Source organism: Mirounga angustirostris, unplaced genomic scaffold (assembly GCF_029215605.1).
Source record: "Mirounga angustirostris isolate CCGP_5_RB_7025 unplaced genomic scaffold, mMirAng1.0.hap1 SCAF_11, whole genome shotgun sequence".
NCBI classification, from domain to species: domain Eukaryota; kingdom Metazoa; phylum Chordata; class Mammalia; order Carnivora; family Phocidae; genus Mirounga; species Mirounga angustirostris.
In genome coordinates, this window is record NW_026991719.1 from 60,831,485 (window position 1) to 60,851,577 (window position 20,093).

At 39.1% G+C, this 20,093-nt stretch overlaps 1 protein-coding gene across 2 annotated transcripts in view; it reads left to right on the plus strand.

The window, feature by feature from the left end:
- UPRT (uracil phosphoribosyltransferase homolog) overlaps window positions 1-18,837 on the plus strand; it is a 62,089-nt gene extending 43,252 nt beyond the window's left edge. For both annotated transcript variants that reach the window (XM_064574274.1, XM_064574275.1), the window contains one exon: window positions 18,044-18,837. In XM_064574274.1, the coding sequence (XP_064430344.1) occupies window positions 18,044-18,174 (131 nt within the window). In that variant the 3' untranslated portion in view covers window positions 18,175-18,837. The remainder of the gene's footprint in view (window positions 1-18,043) is intronic.
- Window positions 18,838-20,093: the final 1,256 nt, after the last annotated feature.

Here is a 20,093-nt window from a genome sequence, read left to right on the forward strand (position 1 = left end):
GCTTTTTCTGTATCTGTTGAGAGGATGAAATGTTTCCTATCCTTTCTTTTTTTAATGTGGTGTACCATGTTTATTGATTTGCAAATATTGAACCACCCTTGCAACCCTGGAATAAATCCCACCTGATTGTGGGGAATGATTGCGTGTAATGTGTTCCTGGGTATCCCATAAGATACCTAGGAATAAACCTTATCACAGAGGTAAAAGATCTGTGCTCTGAAACTATAAAACACTGATGAAAGAAATTGAAGTTGACACCAAGAAATAGAAAGACATTCCATGCTCATGGATTGGAAGAACTCGAATCCTGTATTCTAGTTCCTAGTATTTTGTTGAGAATCTTTTTGTTCATGTTCATCAGGGATATTGGCCTGTAGTTCTTTTTTCAGTGGAGTCTTTGGTTTTTGAATCAGGGTAATACTGGCCTCATAGAATGTGTTTGGAAGTTTTCCTTCCATTTCTATTTTTGGAATAGTGCAAGATGAATAGGTATAAAAGTCTTCTTTAAATGTCTGGTAGAACTGCCCTGTGAAGCCATCTGGCCCTGGAATTTTGTCTCTTGGTAGATTTTTTGATTACTGATTCAATTTCTTTGGTGGTTATTGGACTTTTCAAGTTTTCTATTTGTTCCTGTTTCAGTTTTGGTAGTTTATATATTTCTAGGAATTTATCCATTTCTTCCAGGTTGTCCAACTTGTTGGCATATGGGTTTTTTTTTTTAAGATTTTATTTTTGGGGGTGCCTGGGTGGCTCAGACAGTTAAGCATCTGCCTTCAGCTCAGGTCATGGTCTCAGGGTCCTGCAATCAAGCCCCGAATCAGGCTCCCTTCTCAGCGATGAGTCTGCTTCTCCCTCTCCCTCTGATCTCTTAGCTCTTTTAAAGACTTTTATTTATTCACCTGAGAGAGGGCGAGAGAACACAAGTAGGGGGAGTGGCAGAGGGAGAGAGAGAAGCAGGCTCCCTGCGGGGCTTGATCCCATGAACTTGGGATCATGACCTGAACCAAAGGCAGATGCTTAACCAGCTGGGCCACCCAGGTGCCCTGGGCATATGGTTTTTCATAATATTCTCTTATAATTGTTTGTATTTCTGTGGTGTTGGTTGTGATTTCTCCTGTCTCATTTGTGAGTTTATTTATTTGGGTCCTTTCATTTTTCTTTTTTGATAACTCTGGCTAGGGGTTTATCAATTTCATTAATTCTTTTGAAGAATCAGCTCTTGGTTTCATTGATCTGCTCTTTTTGTTTGTTTGTTTCTATATCAGTTATTTCTGCTCTGATCTTTATTAGTTCCCTTCTTCTGGTGGCTTTAGGCTTCATTTGTTGTTCTTTTTCTATCTCCTTTGGGTGTAAGGTTAGGTTGCTTATTTCAGATTTTTCTTGCTTTGGGAGTTAGGCCTGTATTGCTATATACTTCCCTGTTAGGTCTGCTTTTGCTGCATCCCAAAGGTTTTGGACTGGCGTGTTTTCATTTTTATTTGTTGCAATGTATATTTTTAAACTCCTCTTTGATTTCTTGGTTGACCTATTCATTCTTTAGTTGTATGTTCTTTAATTTCCATGTATTTAGTCTTTCCAAATTTTTTCTTGAGGTTGCCTTCGATTTTCATAATGTTGTGGTTAGAAAATATGCATGGTATGATCTCAGTCTTTTTGTACTTGTTGGGGCCTGCTTTGAGACCTAGGTGATCTTTTCTGGAGAATGTCCCATGTACACTTAACAAGTTATGCATATTCTGTTGCTTTAGGATGAAATGTGGTGAATATATCTGTTAAGTCCATCTGCTCCAGTGTGTCATTCAAAGCCATTGTTTCCTTGTTGATTTTCTGATTAGATGATCTGTCCATTGATGTAAGTGGGGTGTTAAATTCCCCTATGATTATTGTATTATTATCAATGCATTCCTTTATGTTTGATATTAAGTATTTTATATATTTGGGTGCTCCAATTTTGGGTACAAAAATATTGACAATTGTTAGATCTTCTTGTTGGATAGACCCCTTCATTATGATATAGTGCCCTTCCTCATCTTTTGTTATAGTCTTTGGTTTAAAATATAGTTTGTCTGATAGAAGTATTGCTACCCTGGCTTTCTCTTGACTGCTGTTTGTGTGGTAAATATTTCTCCATCCCCTCACTTTCAGTCTGCAGGTGTCTTTAGGTCTAAAATGAGTCTCTTTTAGGCAGCATTTATTTTTTTATTATTTATTTTATTTAAAATCAATTAATTAACACATAGTGTATTATTACTTTCAGAGTTAGAGTTAAGTGATTCATCAGTTGCATATAACACCCAGTGCTCATTATATCAAGTGCCCTCCGTGATGCCAATCACTCAGTTACCCCATCCCTCCACCCACCTTTCCTCCAGCAATCCTCCATTTGTTTCCTATAGTTAAGAGTTTTTTATGGCTTGTCTCCCTCTCTGGTTTCATCTTATTTTATTTTTCCTTCCCTTCCCCTATGTTCATCTGTTTTGTTTCTTAAATTCCACATATGAGTGAAATCATATGGTATTTGTCTTTCTCTAATTGACTTATTTCCCTTATCATAGTACCCTCTAGTTCCATCCACGTCATTGCAAATGGCAAGATTTCATTCTTTTTTGATGGCTGAGTAATATTCCATTGGTATATATACCACCTCTTCTTTATCCATTCAACTGTCAATGGACATCTGGGCTCTTTCCATAGTTTGGCTATTGTGGACATTGCTGCTATAAACATTGGGGTGCACTTGCCCCCTCAAATCACTATGTTTGTATCCTTTGGATAAATACCTAGTAGTGCAATTGCTGGATCATAGGGTAGCTCTATTTTAACTTCTTGTGAAACCTCCATACTCTTTTCCAGAGTGGGTGTACCAGCTTGCATTCACACCAACAGTGTAAGAGGGTTTCCCTTTTTCTGCATCCTCACCAATATCTATCTTTTCCTGAGTTGTTAATTTTAGCCATTCTGACTGTATGAGGTGGTATCCCATTGTGGTTTTGATTTGTATTTCCCTGATGCCAAGTGATGTGGAGCATTTTTTCATGTGTCTGTTGGCCATTTGTGTCTTCTTTGGAGAAATGTCTGTTCATGCCTTCTGCCCATTTCTTGATTGGATTATTTTCCTTTGGGTGTTGACTTTGATAAGTTCTTTATAGATTTTGGATACTAGCCCTTTATCTGATAAGACATTTGCAAATATCTTCTCCCATTCTGTAGGTTGCCTTGTAGTTTTGTCGATTATTTCCTTTGCAGTGCAAAAGCTTTTTATCTTGATGAAGTCGCAGTAGTTCATTTTTGCTTTTGTTTCCCTTGTCTCTGGAGACGTGTCTAGCAAAAAGTTGCTGTAGCTGAGGGCAAAGAGGTTGCTACCGGTGTTCTCTTACAGGATTTTGATGGATTCCTGTCTTATATTTAGATCTTTCATCCATTTCGAGTTTATTTTTGTATATGGTGTAAGGAAATGGTCCAGTTTCATCCTTCTGCATGTGGCTGTCCAATTTTCCCAACACCATTTGTTGAAGAGACCTTTTCCACTGGATGTTCTTTCCTGCTTTGTTGAAGATTAGTTGACCATGGAGTTGAGGGTCCATTTCTGGGTTCTCTATTCTGTTCAGTTGATCTATGTGTCTGTTTTTGTGCCAGTACCATACTGTCTTGATGATTACAGCTTTGTAATAGAGCTTGAAGGCTGGAATTGTGATAAACCAGCTTTGGTTTTCTTTTTCAACCTTCCTTTGGCTATTTGGGGCCTTTTCTGGTTCCATACAAATTTTAGGATTATTTGTTCCAGTTCTGTGAAAAATGTTGATGGTATTTTGATAGGGATTGCATTGGAAGTGTAGATTGCTCTGGGTAGCATAGACATTTTAACAATATTTGCTCTTTCAATCCATGAGCATGGAATGTTTTCCCATTTTTTTTGTGTCTTCCTCCATTTCTTTCTTTCTTTCTTTCTTTTTTTAAAGATTTTATTTACTTATTTGAGAGAGAGAATGAGAGAGAGCACATGAGAGGGGTTAGGGTCAGAGGGAGAAGCAGACTCCCTGCCGAGCAGGGAGCCTGATGCGGGACTCGATCCAGGGAGTCCAGGATCATGACCTGAGCCGAAGGCAGCCGCTCAACCAACTGAGCCACCCAGGCGCCCTCTTCCTCCATTTCTTTCATGAGTGTTCTATAGTTTTCAGAATACAGATCCTTTACGTCTTTGGTTATGTTTATTCCTAGGTATTTATGGTTTTGGGTGCAATTGTAAATGGGATTGATTCCTAGATTTTTCTTTCTTCTGTTGTAGGCAGAATTAGATGGGTCTTGTTTTTTCTTTTTTATCCCTTTTCACACCCTGTCTTTTGATTGGAGCATTTAGTCCATTCACATTCAGAGAAATTATTGACAGTTATGAATTTAGTTCATTTTATTACTTGTTTTGTTATTGTTTCTGAAGTTTTTCTCTGTTCCTCTCTAGTCCTTTTAGCTGTTGATCTTTCTTTCCCGCTCAAAGAGTCCCCTTCAAAATATTTCTTGCAGGTCTGGTTTAGTGGTCAGGAACTCCTTTAGTGTCTGTTTTTCTGGGAAACTCTTTCTCCTTCTATCTCCCCTGAATGACAGCCTTGCTGGGTAGAGTATTGTTGGCTGCATATTTTTCCCATTCAGCACATTGAATATATCATTCTACTCCCTTCTGACCTCCCAAGTTTTTATGGAGAGGTCTGCTGCTAAACTAAATTTGTCTTCCCTTTAAGTTGAAGATTTGCTTTGTCTTGGTGCCATTAAAATTTTTTTTATCTCTATATTTTTCAAATTTAATTATGATCTTTTGGTGATGTCTAGCTTTTGTTGATTTTGATGGAAGTTCACTCTACTTCCTAGATTGGTTGTCTGTTTTTCCCCAGATTAGGGGAAGTTTTCAGCTATAATTTGCTTAAATAAACCTTCTGCCACTTTTCCCCTCTCTTCTTCTGGGACTCCTATGGTACTAGTGTTACTTTGCTTTATGGAGTCACTGAGTTCCCTAACTCTACATTTGTGAACCAATATTTTTTCCCTCTTCTTTTCATCTTTGTTATTTTCCATAATTTTGTCTTCTATATCACTTATTCTTCCTCTTCTTCTTCCATCCTTGTGGTCATTACATCCAGTCAGTTTCATATCTTGGTTATAGGATTTTTTATTTTGGCCTGACTAGTTTTTAGGTCTTTTATCTCTGCAGTAAGGGACTCCTTCATGTCTTTTATGCTTTCCTTAAGCCCAGCTAGTATCCTTATGATTGCTGTAAATTCTGGATCAGTCATATTACTTATATCTGTTTCGTGTAGAATCCTTGCTGTGACCTTTTCTTGTTCTTTCTTTTGGGATGAATGCCTCCATCATGGCATTTTGTCTAGGTCTCTCTATTTTGTTTGTTAGAAAATCCTGTCATGGTTTCTGCTCCTGAGATTAATGGCTTTAGAAAGAAGAGGTCATATACTGCTAAGGCCTTGTGCTTCAGGAAGTATCTCTGTTGTATGCTGTGTGCACTCTGCTGCTGTGTTTTGGTTGCTCTTTCCCTCAGGTCAGTGCTCTGCAGAGTTTCTCCTTGCCTGCAGTGGGGAGGGTTTGGACATGGCCAGAGTATGGTGAGTTTTAACTAGGTGTGCTCTGGTCTGCTTGTTATAAGAGGCCCAGTGCTATTTCTATTAGAGCTGAAGCTTTGCAGAACTATGGTCAGTAGACAAGGTGTCTGTGGGGTGAACTGGGGTTGTGCTGGTCTTCTGGGGGAGGGGCCTGCTGCTCTGGTTCTGAGATACACTTTCCCTAGAAAAGCAGCGCCTACAGAGCACAGGGGCGCAGGGTTTGGTGTAAGCATTATAGGTCACCACTGTTGGTGCTGTTCTGCTTACTGAAGTTAGTTTATCCTGAGGGGCAGGGTAGAGAAATGGCTCCAGCCCTCCCTAGTCCTGGAGATGGGAGTTTGCACCCATTGCTGTCTGGTTAGCCTTCTCAGAAGAGCAAACAGTCTCCTCTTGTGTGTTCCAGGCATCCTTCATATCCCTGCATTCACCCTTTCTGTGTCTGGGCTGTCTGCCCACCTGGCAGCACAGTGTACCTGTGTTCTATTCCAGGCAAAATGGCTGTTTTAAAACAACAAACTTTAGTGACCTAGTATAGTGGGGACTGGCACTCCTACTCTGGGTGATGGTCTTGCTGCTCTCAGCCTGATGCAGGTTTGTCCCAGAAGGGCAGTCACAACAAAGTGTAGGGGCGTGGATTTTGGAATAAAGTGCAACAAAGAGCTGTGTCCAGGTTAGCTGCCCTAAGCGGATGTCTCTGTACCTATGCTGAGTGGCAGGACAGGGTAATGGCACCCACAGACCCTTTTGTCCCCAGAGATGCAATGCCACCTCTTACAGATGTGGTCCAGAAAAGGGGAACTGTCCCTCCCAGTGCATCCCAGGGGATCTTCGGATCATGCCCTCTGCTACTGGGTTATCTGCCCTTCTTCTCCACAGGAGCACTGCAACATCCACTGGCTATGCTGTGGACCACTAAAACTCATCTTTGAGCCCTGCTGGTTGTAAAAACTCATGAAAATCAGCTTCTCTGGTTTTCCCAGTCAATGGCTTTGGGGGAAGTGTTTTTCATGTGCAATCCCCTGTGTGCTCCCCCAACCCTTACCTCTCTCTGTGAGCAGGGCTCCCTCACCTCCACAGCACATAGGATCCTTTTATCTCCCAAATCACATTGCTGCACCTCCTACCCTCTACGATGTGGCCTCCACTCTCCCGCTAGTTGTGCAGTTTGTTCTGTCAGTCCTCATCAATCTCTTGGGTATTCAAAATGATTTGATATTTATCTAGCTGTTTTCAAGAGATGAAGCAAGCCTAGGGTCCTCCTAATGCCACCATTTTAGCTCCTCATTTCTATCAGTTTTTTGGTGGAGTCTTCTGGGTTTTCTGTACAGAGTATTACCTCATCTGCAAATAGTGAAATTTACATCTTCATTGCCAATTGAGATGCCCTTTATTTCTTTTTGTTGTCAGATTGCTGTGGATGGAACTTCCCATACTATGGTAAATAACAGTGGTGAGAGTGGACATCCCTGTTTTGTTCCTGACCATAGAGGAAAAGCTCTCAGTTTTTCCCCATTGACTATGATGTTAGCTGTGGGCTTTAAATAGATGACCTTTATTATGTTCAGGTATGTTTCCTCTAAACCTACTTTGATGAGGGTTTTTATAATGAATGGATGTTGAACTTTGTCAAATGCATTTTATGCATCTATTCAGATGATCATATGTTTCTTATCCTATTATTAATGTGGTGTATCACATTGATTGATTTGCAAATACTGCACCACCCTTGCAACTCAGGAATAAATCTCACTTGGTCATGGTGAATGATTCTTTTAATGTATTGGTGGATTTGGTTTGCTAGTATTTTATTGAGAAATTTTGCATCCATGTTCATCAGGGATATTGGTTTGTAATTCTCTTTCTTAACGGAGTCTTTATCTGGATTTGGTGTTAGGGTAATGCTGGCCTCATAGAATGAATTTGGAAGTTGCCCTTCCTTTTCTATGTTTTGGAATAGTTTAAAAATAATAGATAATAACTCTTCTTTAAATGTCTGGTATAATTCCTCTGGGAAGCCATCTGGCCTGGGACTTTTGTTTGTAGGATTATTTTTGATTAATGATTTTATTTCTTTGATGGTTATTGGTTTTCAAGTTTTCTATCTTCCTGTATCAGTTTTGGTAGCTTATACATTTCTAGGAATTTATCCATTTTTAAATTATCCAATTTGTTGGCATATAGTTTTTCCTAATATTCTCTTATTATTGTTTGTATGTCTGTGGTGTTGGTTGTTATCTGTCCTCTCTCATTTGTAATCTTATTTTTTGGGGTCCTTTCTCTTTTCTTTTTGATAAGCCTGGCTAGAGGTTTATAAATTTTAGTAATTTTTTCTAGGAACAACCTCCTGGTTCCATTGGTCTGTTCTATTGTTTGTTTGTTTGTTTGTTTTTCAGTTTCTATATCAATTATTTCTGCACTAATCTTTATTATTTCCCTTGTTCTGCTAGCTTCAGGCTTCATATATTGCTCTTTTTGTATGTCCTTTACATGTAAGGTTAGATTTTTAATTGAAATTTTTCTTGGGGCGCCTGGGTGGCTCAGTCGTTAAGCGTCTGCCTTCAGCTCAGGTCATGATCCCAGGGTCCTGGGATCGAGCCCCGCATCGGGCTCCCTGCTCAGTGGGAAGCCTGCTTCTCCCTCTCCCACTCCCCCTGCTTGTGTTCCCTTTCTCACTGTGTCTCTCTCTGTCAAATAAATAAAATCTTTGAAAAAGGAAAAAAAAGAAAAAGAAAAAAAAAAAAAGAAGAAAAAGAAAAAGAAGAAGAAGAAAAAGAAATTTTTCTTGCTTCTTAAGGTAGGCCTGTATTGCTATATACATCCCTCTTGGGACTGCTTTTGCTGCATTCCAAAGGTTTTGGATCCTTGTGTTTTCATTTTCAATTGATTGCATACTTTTTTTGTGTTTTTTTCCCCTTGATTTCCATATTGACCCATTCATTGTTTAGTACCATGTTGCTTAGCCGACATGTATTTGTGGTCGTTCCAATTTTTTTCTTGTCATTGACTTCAAGTTTCATAGCATTGTGGTCAGAAAAGATGCAGGGTATGATCTCAATCTTTTTGTACTTGTTGAGGCCTGATTTGTGAGCTAGTATGTAATCTATTCTGGAGAATGTCCCATGTGCATTTGAAAAGAATGTGTATTCTGCTGTTTGGGGATGGAATGTTTTGAATATATCTTATAAGTCTATCTGGTCCAGTATGTCATTCAAAGCCATTGTTGCCTTGTTTATTTTCTGTGTAGGTGATTTGTCCATTGATGTAAGGTGGGTATTAAAGTCTCCTACGATTAATTTGTTAATATCCATTATTTCCTTTATGTTTGTTACTAAATGTTTTACATATTTGGGTGCTCCCTTTTGGGTGCATAAACATTTACAATTATTACATCTTCTTTTTGGATAGACCACTTTATTATGATATCCTGACCTTCTTCATCTTTTGTTGCAGTTTTTGTTTTCTTTGTTTTAATTTTAATTTTTTATTTAAATTCAATTTTGTTAACATATAGTGTACTATTAGCTTCAGGGGTAGAATTTAGTGATTCATCAGTTGCATATAACACCCAGTGCTCATTCCATCAAGTGCCCTTCTAATGCCCATCACCTAGTTACCCCACCCCCTCACCTCTACTCCAGCAACCCTCAGTTTTTTTTTCCTATAGTTAAGAGTCTCTTATGATTTGCCTCCCTCTCTGTTTTTATCTTATTTTATTTTTCCTTCCCTTCCCCTATGTTCATCTGTTTTGTTTCTTAAATTCCACATATGATTGAAATCATATGGTATTTGTCTTTCTCTAACTTAATTATTTCCCTTAACATAATACCTTTTAGTTCCATCCACGTCATTGCAAATGGCAAGATTTCATTCTTTATGATGCCTGAGTAATATTCCATTGTATATATATATATATACACTACATCTTCTATATCCATTCATCTACCAATGGACATCTGGGCTTTTTCAATATTTTGGCTATTGTGGACATTGCTGTTATAAACATTGGAGTCCATGTGCCCCTTTGAATCACTATTTTTGTATCATTTGGATAAATACCTGGTAGTCCAATTACAGGGCTTCCTCAAGAAGCAAGTCTCAAATATGCAACCTAAAGGAGCTGAAAAAGAACAGCAAATAAAGCCTAAATCCAGCAGAAGACAAGAAATAATAAAGTTTAGAACAGAAATCAATGCTATAGAAATTTTAAAAACCCAATAGAACAGAGCAATGAAACTAGGGCCTGGATCTTTGCGAGAATTAATAAGATTGATAAACCCCTAGGCAAGACTTCTCAAAAAAAAAAAAAAAAAAAAAAAAGAACAAAAAAGAAAGAACCCAAATAATAAATAAATAAATAAATAAGTAAATAATAAAAAAAAAATCAGGAATGGAAGAGGAGAGATCACAACCAACACCCCAGAGATACAAGCAATTATAAGAGAATATTATGAGCAATTATATGCCATCAAATTAGGCAATCTGGAAGAAATGGATAAATTCCTAGAAACATGAACTACCACAACTGAAACAGGAAGAAATAGAAAATGTGGACAGACCCATAACCGGCAAAGAAATTGTGTCAGTCATCAAAAATCTCCCAACAAACAAGAGTCCAGGGCTGGATGGCTTCCCAGGGGAATTCTACCTAACATTTAAAGTAGAGTTAACACATATTCTTCTGACTGTTCCAAAAAAATAGAAATGGAAGGAAAACTTCCAGACTCATTCTATGAGCCCAGCATTACCTTGATCCCAAAAACCAGACAAGGACCCCACTAAAAAGGAGAATTACAGACCAACATCCCTGATGAACATGGATGCAGAAATTCTCACCAAGATACTAGCTAATAGGATCCAATAGTACATTAAAAAGATTATTCACCCTGACCAAGTGGGATTTGTTTCTGGGCTTCAGGGGTGGTTCAACATCTACAAATCAATATGATACACCACATTAATAAAAGAAAGGACAAGAACCATATGATCCAATAGATGCAGAAAAAGCACTTGACAAAATACAGGATCCTTTCTTGATAAAAGCCCTCTGCCATGTAAGGATAGAGGGAACATACCTCAACATCATAAAAGCCATATACGAAAGACCCAGAGTGAATATCACCTTCTACTGAGAGCTTTTCCTCTAAGGTCAAGAACATGACAGGGATGTCCACTCTCACCACGTTGTTCAATACAGTCTTTGTTTTAATGTCTGGTTTGCCCAATATAAGCTACTCCAGCTTTCTTTTGACATCCTTTCCTGTGATAAATGTTTTCCATCCCCTCACTTTCAGTATGAAGGTGTCTTCAGCTCTAAAATGAGTCTCTTATAGGCAGCATATATATTGGTTTGTTTTATCATCCATTCTGATTGGAGTCTTTGATTGGAGCATTTATTCTAATTAAATTCAGAGTAATTATTGGTAGATATATATTTGGTGCCATTTTATTACTTCTTATGTCAGTGTTTCTGGAGATTTTTTCTGATCCTTTTTTGTCTTTGTCACTTTTGGTCTTTACCTTCCACTCAAAGAGTCCCCTTTAATATTTCCTGCAGGGCTGGTATAGTTGTAATGATATCCTTTCATTTTTGTTTGTCTGGGAAACTTTCTCTGCTATTCTGAATGATAGCCTTGCTGGATAGAATATTCTTGGCTGCAGACTTTTCCCCTTCAGCACTTTGAATATGCCATTCCACTCCCTTCTGGCTTGACACATTTCTGTTGAGAAATCTACAGCTAGCCTTATGGGTCTTCCCTTGGAAGCTAAGGACTTATTTTTTCTTGCTACTTTTAAGATTTTTTTCTTTATCAGTATATTTTGCAAATTTAATTATAGTATATGTCAGTATTGTCCTGCTTGTATTAATTTTGATGCAAGTTCTCTGTTCCTCCTGAATCTGGATGTCTGTTTCCTTCCCCAGATTAGGGAAGTTTTCAACTTTAGTTCCCCAAAGATTTTCTATCCCATTTCCTCTCTCTTCTTCTGACTCTGTATTATGAATGTTATCACATTTGATGAGTCAGTGAGTTCCCCAAGTGTATTCTCATGTTACATAAGTCTTCTTTCTCTCTTTTATTCAGCTTCATCATTTTCTATTATTTTGTCTTCTATATTGATATAGGAAAGCTGTTATTAGGGTTCGAGGCTGATGGCCAAGAAAGAATTCTTGAGACGTCTTTGGAGCAAAAAGATGATTTTATTAAAACATGGGGACAGAACCCGTGGGCAGAAAGCGCTGCACCAGGGTCATAAGGAGTGGCCCATTATATACTTTCAAGTTGGGAGGTGGTTAGGGATAGCATAAGTCTCTAAGGAATTTTGGAAGCAAGGTTTCCAGGATCTTGAGCAGGCTATCTGTTGTTGGGAAAAGGTCATTTATTACTGTGTAATAAAACCTTAGTCATGAGACCCTTCAGATATATATCAGTGGGCCACATGCTTGGGGGATGATTTGTCAACACGTATCTTGCGGGGGGGGGGAGGTTAGAGATAAAGGAAGTTTCCAAAGGAATTTTTATACGTTAAAGTAGACTTACAGGATCCTGATGGGGGGGTGGGCGGTGAGACTAGGATTGCCTTTTGCCCTCAGCGAAGTATTAACATTGAGGCAGTTGAGTCTCTAGAGGAATGTCACTCTGCCTGTTTCAAGGACTTGTCAGTGGGCTGTAAGTAGTAAGGAAATTTAATAATTTTTTTCTGCCTTTGTTTCCCACATCATATATCACTAATTCATTCCTCTGCTTCACCCTGCTGTTCACTGCATCAAGCCTGTTTCCAATCTCATTTATTGCATTCTTCATTTCTGATTGATTCTTTTTTAACTCTTTTATCTCTGCAGTTAGAGTCTCACTGATGTGTCCCATTGTTTTCTCAAGCCCAGTGACTTATCCTTATGATTTTTGCTTGAAATTCTCCATCAGGCATGTTACTTATATCTGTTTCACTTACATCTCTGGCTGTGGCCTTATCTTGTTCTCTCATTTGGGATGAATTCCTCCATCTTGGCATTTTTTCTAAGTCTCTACCTTCTTCTCTGTGTTAGAAAAGCAGTTATGTCTCCTTTTCCTGAAAGTAATAACTTTATGAAGAAGAGGCCATATAGTGTCCAGGGCCTGATGCTGTAGGGAGTGTCTCAGTGTCTGTAACATATGCAGAGTGCACTCTGCTGTTGTGTCTTGGCTGTTTTATCCTTCAGGCCAGTCATCTGCAGAGATTTTCCTTGCTTGCAGTGGGCAGTGTTTGGTCCTTGGCAGCAGTGGTCATAGCGGTTTTATTCAGGGGACGCCTCAGGTCGCTTTGACACCAGGAACCTCTGACATATCCTGTGTGGAATGCCCCCTGGGAGTTGTGGGGGGGGAGATTTTCTAGGTAATGGACCTTCTCTTTTCTTCAGTTCCCAAGGACTTTCCCTTGGGATGCCTTTTAACCCACTGGAAACAATTCGGATTGCAAAACTTAGGAAAGGATTAAGCTCCTGTAACACTGCATGGCCTCAGTGGGATCTATCAGTTAGATCTCCTCTGCAGGAAATATATTGGGCAAATGGACCCAGGGTACTTTCATTGCTATACCTAGGCCTTCATTGCTCTGCACCAGGACCCTGACCTAAGGGCCTCTTGCAGAATGTGTTTGCCTGAATGAGTCGGCTAATAAACTCTCTCCTGACACACTGCATGATAATTATCTAAATAGGCCTCCTCCAAATAAACCCAGGCACCCAAGAGTGTTTAGTTTTATATAAACTACCAAACTGTCTACCAAAGTGGTTGTACCATTCTGCAATCCCACCAGCTATGAATGAGAGTTCCTGTTGCTCCACATCCTCACCAGCATTGGTACTGTCAGTGTTTTGAATTTCTGCCATTCTAATAGGTGTAGTGGTATCTTGTTGATTTGATTTGTAAATCCATAATGATGTACGGTACTGAGCATCTTTTCATATGCTGTTTGCCATTTGTATGTCTACTTTGGTAACATATCTGTTCAGATATTTTATGCATTTTTAAATTGGGCTGTTCATTTCTGTCTGATTTTTTAAAAAAACCATGGGCATGCATTACTTCTATCATAGAAAATCTAGTTCTTTTTGTATGTACTGATATTTAAAATTTTTATTATGTCTCAAATAGAACTTTTATTAAAATGTAAACAGCTGTTTTCTCTTTGCCTGCCCAGAAAAACCAGTTTCTATGTTTTGCCTTTATCAAGTCTTTAACATCCCTAATCCTATTTAGGTATGTGCTTTAAAACTTTCTAAGGTTTTAACAAAGTTCCCCAAGATTTAAATCATGAACAAAGTCTCACTGACTAATTAGGCTTGTTTGTTTGGTAGGTTATGTTCTGGTGTAAGGTCATCATCACTCAATATTCTGGCTATTGAAGTGTTATGTGTCACAGAATAACTGAGTTTCCTTGTCAATCACATCATAATGAACTCTCATATCAGATCATTAACAATGTCCATTTCTGAGTTTTTGTCATTTATAATTATTCTTATTGTCTTGCAAAATGAGTTTCATCTTCAAGGAGATGCATATAACGGACTTTTAGGACAATACAGGTATGATCTTTAAGATCATAAAACTGAAATGGGTAAGATTTTCCAGAACTAAGTAAAAGCTGCATTCAAACTGAACAAGAATTAGTAACCTGGGACTCAATGAACAAAAGCGAAATAAGTCACTCAGAGAAAGACAATTATCATATAATCTCACTGATGTGGAATTTGAGAAACAAGGCAGAGGATCAAATGGGAAGGGAGGCAAAAATGAAACAAGATGAAACCAGAGAGGGAGACAAACCATACGAGATTCTTAATCTCAGGAAACAAACTAAGGGTTCCTGGAGTGGAGGGGGGTGGCTGAGTGATGGAGGAGGGATGGGGTGGCTGGATGATGGACACTGGGGAGGGTATGTGCTGTGGTGAGCGCTGTGAATTGTGTAAGACTGATGAATCACAGTCCTGTACCCCCGAAACAATAATACATTATACTATAATAAAAAAATAGACGACTATAGTTTGGTGACTCTTGTTTGAAACATTGCTGGTTCTCTAATATTTACTCTTCCAGATTAAGGAAACTTTCTCTTAAGATATCTATGACTTACAGAAAGGTGAAAAAGTATTCATTTGTGAATAAATTGAAGCATTTAACTTTTCTCTCTACCTGAACCCTCCAAAATTCAAAAGGTCTCAGTAAGTAGTCTTTCTTCCATGGCAGTCATAGTCATTTGCATAAGTTGAGGAAGAATCTGTTCTCCTTGTAATAGGATGTCATTGGAAACATTGGTTATTTTACCAAGGCTTTGACTGGAATGTCATATTTGAGAGAGACATGCATAGACTCAGATATGACCAAACAGCTTTAAGGAACTAAGGTTGACTTTAGGAAACCTGGAGCCATAAAGCCCCATGGAAATGTTGGCCTGATACCTTGCTTACAGAGTTCCCAGCAGCCTCACCAGGTGAGTAAAGAATGTCACTTCCTGGCAGGTGCAGGAACCTCAGGATATATTGGGGACCTCATGAAGAGGAATCTGCCCAAATCTACAGTTATCACAGGCATGTCTGATGGCAAGTACCTGGCTTGGCTTCTGGCCTGGAGAGGCTACTAAAAGTTCAGCCTAGAGATTCCTTATAAAAGTTTTAGCAAACCGGATTCTAAAAGATCTATATGATCAATCATTATTCTTGCTGAGCTTATGTAAATGATTAGGCCAAGTTTGTTAAAACTGAACTTGTTTTGCAAATAAATTAGTCCTGATTTGGGTACCTCTGATTAAATATGAGGTTATTTTAGAGAAAAAAATTGTTTCAGTAACACACCTTTGTGGATGTTAAATTCTAGATCTGATTGTCTTTAAATGTGTGTTGTAGGGCGCCTGGGTAGCTCAGTCGTTAAGCGTCTGCCTTTGGCTCAGGTCATGATCCCATGCTCCTGGGACTGAGCCCCACATTGGGCTCCCTGCTCAGCGGGAAGCCTGCTTCTCCCTCTCCCACTCCCCCTGCTGGTGTTCCCTCTCTCGCTGTGTCTCTCTCTGTCAAATAAATAAATAAAATCTTTAAAAAAAAAATAAATGTGTGTTGTTTACCTAAGCTAGACAACTTGAGGTAAACTTCAGAGAAATTAGCATAATAACTCATGTATAGACAATCTTCTTGCTTGTTATTCTGTGGGGATAATAACAGGACCCCATGGGCACATGATTATTTAAACAGATGGGAAATGGGATTGATTCTCCAACGATTGTATAACTCATCTAGCACCTTGACCAATTCTATGTGGCTGGGATGATGAAATTGCTCCTTAAAAGCCAGAGCATACCACACTCCACAGGGTTAACTATGGGCTTATGGAGATAATGGATGACCCCACTTTCTTTATGCTTGGATTGGATGATGCACTTGGGGATGCCCTTATCTCTTGACAAGTCTTCTCCCACTTGCCAGTGATTCCTTATAATTAGGATATTGTTAATGCTGGACCTCAAACAAATGATGGTTTCATCCCTCATAGTCATATTTATCCTACTGAGGTACAATTGCAAACAAAGGCTTTAGCCAAGCACAGAACAACCCTCCGGGTGAAAAGAGCCTCAAAGCTCACTATGGGACAGTCCTTGACTGTAATGACTTCACATCAGGTCCAGAGTGTCTTAGAAACCAAAGGCCACCACAGGATGATGGGAGGCTGACTTATTAAATACCAGGTTACACTTTATAAATATGCCTGACATAGTACTTGAAACCTGTCAGACTTTAAACCCAGCTACCCTTATGCTTGGACCTGACCATCATACTTCTATAGAGCATAACTGTTCAGAGGTCATTGATCTTGTTTATGCTAGTCAACCAGATTTAAAAGATGCTCCTATTGAAAATACAGATGACAGTTGGTTTACTGATGGCAATAGTTTTATGGAAAAGAGAATAAGAAAAGCTGGGTATGCTATAGTGCTCACTCGTGCTTTGCAATTGCCAAAGCCTTAAAAATTAATATTTAGGGGCGCCTGGGTGGCTCAGTCATTAAGCGTCTGCCTTCGGCTCAGGTCGTGATCCCAGGGTCCTGGGATCGAGCCCCGCATCGGGTTCCCTGCTCCACGGGAAGCTTGCTTCTCCCTCTCCCACTCCCCCTGCTTGTGTTCCCTCTCTTACTTTGTCTCTATCTTTAAAAAAATTAATATTTATACTGACTCCAAATGTGCTTCCCTAGTCCTACATGTCCATGGAGCAATTCAGAAGGGGATTATTATCAAGCCATAACTCCCCAATCAATATGGGCCTAAAATTATTACTCTTCTTAAGGCTGTACACCTACCTAAAGAGGTAGCTGTAATTCACCTCAAAGGCCATCAAAGGATATGACCTTAGGAACCAATGAAAGTAATACCGGTTTACACCAGGCTACTGATTTGGGTAAAAAGGCCACAGAGGTGACAAAAACTTTTTTTTTTTTTTAAGATTTTATTTATTTATTTGAGAGAGAGAGAGACAGCGAGAGAGGGAACACAAGCAGGGGGAGTGGGAGAGGGAGAAGCAGGCTCCCCGCTGAGCAGGGACGCCCCTGATGCGGGGCTCGATCCCAGGACCCTGGGACCATGACCTGAACCAAAGGCAGATGCTTAATGACTGAGCCACCCAGGCGCCCCGACAAAAACTTTTCTAAGAAAAATTATCCCTATATTTGGATTCCCTTGGTCCCTACAAACTAACAATAGACTGTCTTTTATTACATATTCAAAAGATGGCCCTCCAAAACTGAATAGCCCTTGATATCTTGACTGCAGTTAAAGGAGGCCCAGAATTAGACGACTCTCTCCTAACAGGACCCAATGACTATACGGCTCTAACTTGTGTTCATGGCTTCCCCCAGGCTAGATAGGCCACTGTACTCTGGGTTTTGCCTGGATGCACGGACGCATTATTAAAATCATTACCAACGCAGCCAACCTTCCAAATTTAAAACAATGGTGGACATGTTCTCTGTCTCGTTGGTATGGTCAACTAACATCCATTTTTGTTCCCTCTTTGGGACTGGAGGGTATTGTTTGGCACATGGAAGCTTTTAATAAGTACACAGTCAAGGCCCTACATGATACTCAAAATAGCATTTCTCTACTAAATACTGAAGTAACACAAATCCTTAAAGCAGTTTTACAAAATAGAATGCCATTAGATTAACTGCTGCACAAGGTGGAACGTGTGCTGTCATAAAAACAAAATGCTATGTATATGTTCCAGATTACCACAAAATATTTCTGGGTTTCTGACATAAATACTCAAATTGGCACTTTAAACAATCCCTCTCTTTCCTTTAATGATTGATTAAACTCCTGGACTAGAAAAGGATTTTTTGTCAACTATCAGAGGACTCTTTTTCTTTTTGTTACACTAATCATGTTTTGCTGTTTTCTCCCATGTCTCTCCACCTGGTGCCCAGATTCCTTCACTGCCATAACTTCAAGCCAACAGATGATCCTTTCCACTTGGGAAGATCCACACGAGCCATCTCCGTTGGATTCAGCTGCCTCTGCCTTTTGTAACTCCTATATCTATAGAAGCCTCAACTGACCAATGTTGAACCATAGGCAGGGACATCTCTACACCCCTATTCAGAAGGAAGAAGTTATAGAAGATGAGACCTTCCACCCTCAACAACCTTAAAGATTTAAGGGTCAAAATAGTTCAGGGGGGAATGATGTGGGAAACAAAGGCAGAAGAAAAATTATTAAATTTCCTTACTACCTACAGCCCATTGACAAGACCTTGAAACAGGCAGAGTGACATTACTCTAGAGACTCAACTACCTCAATGTTAATACTTCGCTAAGGGCAAAAGGCAATCCTAGTCTGACCCCCCACCCCCACCCCCAACCAGGATCCTGTAAGTCTACTTTAACGTATAAAAATTCCTTTGGAAACTTCCTTTATCTCTAACCCCCGCAAGATACGTGTTGGCAATCATCCCCCAAGCATATGGCCCACCGATATACATCTGAAGGGTCTCATGACTAAGGTTTTATTATACAGTAATAAATGACCTTTCCCCAACAACAGCTACCCTGCTCAAGGTCCTGGAAACCTTGCTTCCAAAATTCCTTAGAGACTTATGCTATCCCTAACCACCTCCCAACTTGAAAGTATATAATGGGCCACTCCTCATGACCCTGGTGCAGCTCTTTCTGCCCACGGGTCCTGTCCCCATGCTTTAATAAAATCATCTTTTTGCTCCAAAGACGTCTCAAGAATTCTTTCTTGGCCATCAGCCTCGAACCCTAATAACAGCTTTCCTATATCAATATAGAAGACAAAATAATAGAAAATGATGAAGCTGAATAAAAGAGAGAAAGAAGACTTATGTAACATGAGAATACACTTGGGGAACTCACTGACTCCATCAAATGTGATAACATTCATAATACAGAGTCAGAAGAAGAGAGAGGAAATGGGATAGAAAATCTGGGGAACTAAAGTTGAAAACTTCCCTAATCTGGGGAAGGAAACAGACATTCAGATTCAGGAGGAACAGAGAACTTGCATCAAAATTAATACAAGCAGGACAATACTGACATATACTATAATTAAATTTGCAAAATATACAGATAAAGAAAAAAATCTAAAAAGTAGCAAGAAAAAAAAATAAGTTCTCAGCTTCCAAGGGAAGACCCATAAGGCTAGCTGCAGATTTCTCAACAGAAATGTGTCAAGCCAGAAGGGAGTGGCATGGCATATTCAAAGTGCTGAAGGGGAAAAGTCTGCAGCCAAGAATATTCTATCCAGCAGGGCTATCATTCAGAATAGAAGGAGAGATAAAGAGTTTCCCAGACAAACAAAAACTAAAGGACATTGTGACCACTAGACCAGCCTTGCAAAAAATATTAAGGAGGATTCTTTGAGTGGAAAAGAAAGATAAAAAGTGATAAAAATAAGAAAGGATCAGAGAATATCTTGAGAAACAACAACAAAACAAGTAATAAATGTCATCAAATACTTATCTATCAGTAATTACTCTGAATGTAAATGCCCTAAACACTCCAATCAAAATACATATGGTGTCAGAATGGATACAAAAATGACCCATCTATATGCTGCCTATAAGAGACTCACTTTAGACCTAAAGACACCTGCAGATTGAAAGTGAGGGGATGGAGAAACATTATCATGCAAATCGTCATCAAAAGAAAGCTGGAATAGCAATACTTATATTGGACAAACTAGACTTTATAAAAGTCTGTAACAAGAGATGCAGAAGGACACTATATCATAATAAAGGATTCTATCAAACAAGAAGATCTAAAACTTGTAAGTATTTATGCACCAGCTTGGGAGCACCAAATATATAAAACAATAATTAAAAATCATAAAAGAACTAATTGATAATAATACAACAATAGTAGGGGAATTTAACACCCTAATTAAATCAATGGTGAGATCATCTAAACAGAAAATAAACAAGGATGTAGCCAGCCTGCATGAGCACCCCAGAACACA